Source organism: Eimeria maxima, genomic scaffold (assembly GCF_000499605.1).
Source record: "Eimeria maxima Weybridge genomic scaffold, Emw_scaff1980, whole genome shotgun sequence".
NCBI classification, from domain to species: Eukaryota; Apicomplexa; class Conoidasida; order Eucoccidiorida; family Eimeriidae; genus Eimeria; species Eimeria maxima.
Window position 1 is genome coordinate 1 of NW_013564870.1, and position 4755 is coordinate 4755.

Consider the following 4755-nt stretch of genomic DNA (forward strand, 5'->3'; position numbering starts at 1 on the left):
TATATATATATATATATAAACCCTAAACCCTAAACCCTAAGTAGAGGTTTAATGTTCAGGAGTTCAGAATTAGGGTTTAGGGTTGGGGGTCTATATTAGGGTTTATAGTTAGGGTTTACAAATAGGAATATTCAAGAATTAGGGTTTAGTAATGTTCTTATTAGAATTAGGGTTTAGACAGATTAAGAATAGCAAGAATTAGGGTTCACTACCCCATTCTTTCAAAATTAGGGTTTAGGGTTTAGGGTTTAGGGTTTAGGGTTTACGTGTCCGCCGTGGCCTCTAGCTCAGGGTCGTCTCTAAGGAGTTGCCGATCGACTCGCAATTTCTGAAATTCGGCGGAGAGCGCAGCGCTGCGCAGCAGCGCCTCGGCAAGAGTTATTCCTTGCTGCTGCTGCTGCTGCTGCTGCTGCTGCTGCTGGTCTTCCTGCTGCTGTTGGTCTTCTTGCTGCTGCTGCTGTTCCTCTGGTTGCTGCTGCTGCTGCTGCTGCTGTTCCTGCTGCTGTTCTTGCTGCTGAGTATTGGGCAAATCCCTCTCATAATCCTGCTGCTCTCTTCTGTGTCTTCTTGGATGCTTCTGCTGCTGCTTCTGCTGCTGACGCAACTCTCTGTCCTGCTGCTGCAGCTGCTGCAGCAAATCATGAACTGGCTGCAGCTCTGCTGCTGCTTTGCTCTCCCATTGCAGCAAATCCTCGCGGGGTTTACTGGCTGGTGCGCCTCTGTAAGAGGAGAAAACCGCCAATGGGGATTCTGTACACACAAACCCTAAACCCTAAACCCTAAACCCTAAACCCTAATTTTGAAAAAAGACAAAGATATACGTAAGAAGCCACACAGTATATAAACCCTAAAACACTAAACCCTTAAATGGTGTAAAAAGATATTACAGAAGAAAAGATATACACACATAAACCCTAAACCCTAAACCCTAAACCCTAAACCCTAAACACTCTTCAGACTCATATATCCTTGAGGAGCAAAGACAAACCCTTCTATCAAACGTCAAATCATGCCAAACCCTAAACCCTAAACCCTAAACCCTAGAAAGTGCTGTGCCCGGGCCCTCGTGCTTGGAAGGTTCTTAACTTTTTATAGTAAACCCTAAACCCTTGGTCCACTAAAACTGTCGAGATTGTCAAACCCTAAACCCTAAACCCTAAACCCTCATAGATTACCTCCTGGTAAGGGAGCCTCTACTAGCTCTGATTTGTTGTCTGTTGCAGCAAAGACAAAGGAGACAGAAGTTAAGAGGAGACAGGAGGAGACAGCAGCAATAGGGTGCCTCATCTTCTGCTGCTGCAGCTGCTGCTGCTGCTGCCGCTGCTGCTGCTGCTGCTTCTGCTGCTTCTGATGGTCTGTGTCACCGTACGTCAACCCTTATATGATGATAGAAATACTCCTGTTGTAGCTGTTGCTGCTGTTGCTGCAGGTGCCGCTGCTGCTGTTGCTGCTGCTGCTGCTGCTGCTGATGACTCAATGCGCTGCTTCCTGATAAGAGGTCAGGGTTTTATAACTCAATTGTCATGAAGGGTTTAGGGTTTAGAACTCGAACCCTAGGGTTTAGGGTTTTCCCCGTCTCTAGTGCCGTCTCACATCCGCCGCAGCCACCTTAACCAGATGGGGGGACAAGGGAGCGAGGGCTCCAGCGAGGGTTTAGGGTTTAGGGTTTAGGGTTTGCACTTGAGGACGTAAAAAGAATCCAAGGAAAAAAAAAGAGAAAAATTAAACCGACGAAAGCACTTCCAGGAACCATAAACCCTAATCCCTAAACCCTAAACCCTAAACCCCAGGCTCAACAGCCAGCGCCGCCCGTCGATCGCGAGGCCCCCAGTGCCAGCAACCCTATTGCCTAAACCCTAAACCCTAAAACCCCACACCTTACACTCTAAACCCTCGTCGCAAAGCACAAACCCTTAAACACTCTTTCTTGACAGGGAAAAGGGTTTGGTTAAATGCAGGAATAAAAAAAGTGGTCAGTACACTGCGTCGGTGCAGCGGGCAGGGCGACAACAAAACCCTAAACCCTAAACCCTAAACCCTCGGCAGACAATAGACAGCTGTGACTGACCTCTAATTAGACGATTTTCTTCCCTTTTTCTTATAAATAAAAATAAAAAACTTCTTCTCCTTGTTGCCCCTTTTTTTGTCTATTATACACCTCTAACATAAAGGACTCGATACCCCCATACGCTTCCTGCACACTGTCTCGCGGTCGCCACACCAAATAAAACCCTAAACCCTAAACCCTAAACCCTAAACCCTAATTCACAAACCCTAAACCCTAATGATTCTTGTACAATTAGGGGGTCTTCTTCCCTCCTACCTCGTTGTCTCCTTGTCTTCCATTACCCGGCCCACCTCCGGACCCCTCCTTACGGTCTATCTAGGGTTTGATGTTTAGGGTTTAGGGTTTAGGGTTTACAGATTTGTATTATATATTCATACCAAACTCGTCTCCCTAGGGTTTAGGGTTTCACAATTCCCACGGGGGCACCACTGCGGCCCCACACCCTCCCTCCCGTGTCCGCTAGGGTTTAGGGTCTAGGGTCCAGGGTTTGCGTCTTCCTCAGGTTCAGGGCTCGAAGGTTTAGGACTTAGGGTTTAGGGTTTAGGGTTTACTGTTTAGTACAAACAGGTGCTTCCCTAAACCCCGAAGGACAGCTGCAGTGTCGCTGTTGGGGGGAAGAAAACCCTAAACCCTAAACCCTAAACCCTCATCTAGAAGATGAGGGCTAGAGCAGTTACTGCCTTCTTCCTCGCTGCAACATGCTGCTGCTGCTGCAGCAAGTTGCTGCTAGCAGCAGCAGATGAGGAGGCAGAATCATCTGCTGCTGATGCTGCTGCAATGGACACAGCAGCAGCACCTGCTGGTTCTGCTGCAGCAGCAAGACCAGCAACAACAGAGGCAACAGCAACAGAAGCAACAGCAACAGAAGCAGCAGCAAAAACAACAGCAGCAGCGCCTGCTGCTGAGGCTGCTGATGACAAGAGTGCATGTGCGTGCTGCAAGAAGGCTGCAGCAGCTGCTGCAGCTGCTGCAGCAGCAGCAGCAGCAGCAGAAGGCGCAACAGCAAACAGCACAGGAGTAACAACAGGAGCAACAGCAACAGGAGACGCAGCAGCAACAGGAGCTGCTGCTGCAGCAGAAGACAACGGCTGTCGCTGTTGCAAGGAGAAGGCAGCAGCAGCAGCAGCAGCAGCAGCAGCACCGCCACCACCACCACCAGAAGCACCAGCAGCAGCAGGAGGCAGCGGTGGTTGCTGCAAGAAGAGAGCAGCAGCAGGAGCAGCAGAAGCAGCAGAATCAGCAACACCAGTAGCAGCAGCCCCACCAGCAGCAGCAGGAGGAGGTGGTGGTGGTTGCTGCAAGAAGAAAGCAGCAGGAGGCGATGCAGCAGCAGCAGCACCATCAGCAGGTGGTTGTTGCAAGAAGAGAGCAGCAATAGGAGAAGAAGGAGCAGCAGCAGCAGCAGCAGCAGCACATACAGCAGCAGAAGGGAATAAGAGTTCCTGCTGCGGTGTTATGCCCATGTCCTTCCAGACATCTACGCATACAATTATTTTATTCAGATCATGGGAAACCACCAACGTAAACCCTAAACCCTAAACCCTAAACCGTTAAACCCTAAACCCTAAACCCTAATTAGAGGGAGGTATAATTCCTGTTATTTTTTTCAGGGTTTTAGTAGTCTTTATGTTTGCATTAAATACCAACAATTGGGGTTTTTATTTTTATTCTTTTTTTATATATAAAAAAAATTCATAAAATTTAGGGTTTAGGGTTTAGGGTTTAGGGTTTAGGGTTTAGGGTTTAGGGTTTAGGGTTTGTGTATTTATTCAGGAGGTATTTTTTTGGTTATCTGCAGCAACTTGGTTTCTCTTGGGTTGTTTTTCTGTATATTTAAAAGTATTACGCCAGCGTATAGATAATTGGGCAGGAGCAGCAGCAGCAGCAGCAGCAAGAGCAGCAGCAGCAGCAGCAGCAGCAGGATCATCATCATGTCCACCACCATCATCATCACCATCAGGAGTAAAAAATTCAGGACATCATCATGGTGCTGCTGCTGCTGCTGCTGCTGCAGCAGCAGTACCTATATATATACGTATATTATATTCAGGTGTATATACAGCTATATATTGTTATGATTATTTATTAATGTTAGTAGTCATGACTTTTAATGTTTTTCTTTTCTTTGCTGTTTCTCTTGGATTAGGGTTTGGTGTCTTCTGCTTCGGGCATAAGCTTACGAGCTGCAGCAGCAGCAGCAGCAGCAGCAGCAGCAGCAGCAGCAGTAATAGGTGCAGCAATAGTTGCGCTTATGCACCTCAAGGATTCAAGGCAGATCCTGCTTGCTGCGGCACCTAAATATGTACACACTAATAATATATGCTGCTGTTGCTGCATTTGCTGCTGCTGCTGCTGCTGTAGCAGCAGCAGCAGCAGCAGCAGCAAATGCAGCAGCACAAGCAGCAGCAGATTCAGCAATTGATGCAGCACAAAGTAACCAACCGCCATCTGCTGCTGCTGCTGTTGTAACAAACACAGCAACAGCAGCAGCAGCAGAATTAGTACCAGCAGCACCACCTGCAGCAACAGCAGCAGCAGCAACAGCAGCAGCGGCAACAGCGGCAGCAGCGGCAACAGCGGGAGCAGCGGCAGCAGCAGGAGGTCTTTGTTCTTCTCTTTTTGTTTAGTTGTTATTTATACAGCATATAATTATTTATTTATTTATTTATTATATAGATATATATTTA

General features: G+C 47.6%; 2 protein-coding genes across 2 annotated transcripts; one reads left to right on the forward strand and one right to left on the reverse strand.

Annotated features, from left to right (window-relative positions):
* Nucleotides 1-262: 262 nt before the first annotated feature.
* EMWEY_00056730 (hypothetical protein, conserved) lies at nt 263-1287 on the reverse strand (the record flags this gene model as incomplete). The annotated part of the gene is made up of 2 exons (XM_013480488.1): nt 263-750; nt 1176-1287. 2 exons carry the CDS (start codon nt 1285-1287, stop codon nt 263-265), a joined length of 600 nt encoding a protein of 199 aa, XP_013335942.1.
* Nucleotides 1288-2725: 1438 nt separating this feature from the next.
* On the forward strand, nt 2726-4366 carry EMWEY_00056740 (ctr copper transporter domain-containing protein, putative; the record flags this gene model as incomplete). The annotated part of the gene is made up of 3 exons (XM_013480489.1): nt 2726-3589; nt 3842-4055; nt 4215-4366. 3 exons carry the CDS (start codon nt 2726-2728, stop codon nt 4364-4366), a joined length of 1230 nt encoding a protein of 409 aa, XP_013335943.1.
* Between the last annotated feature and the right edge of the window lie 389 nt (nt 4367-4755).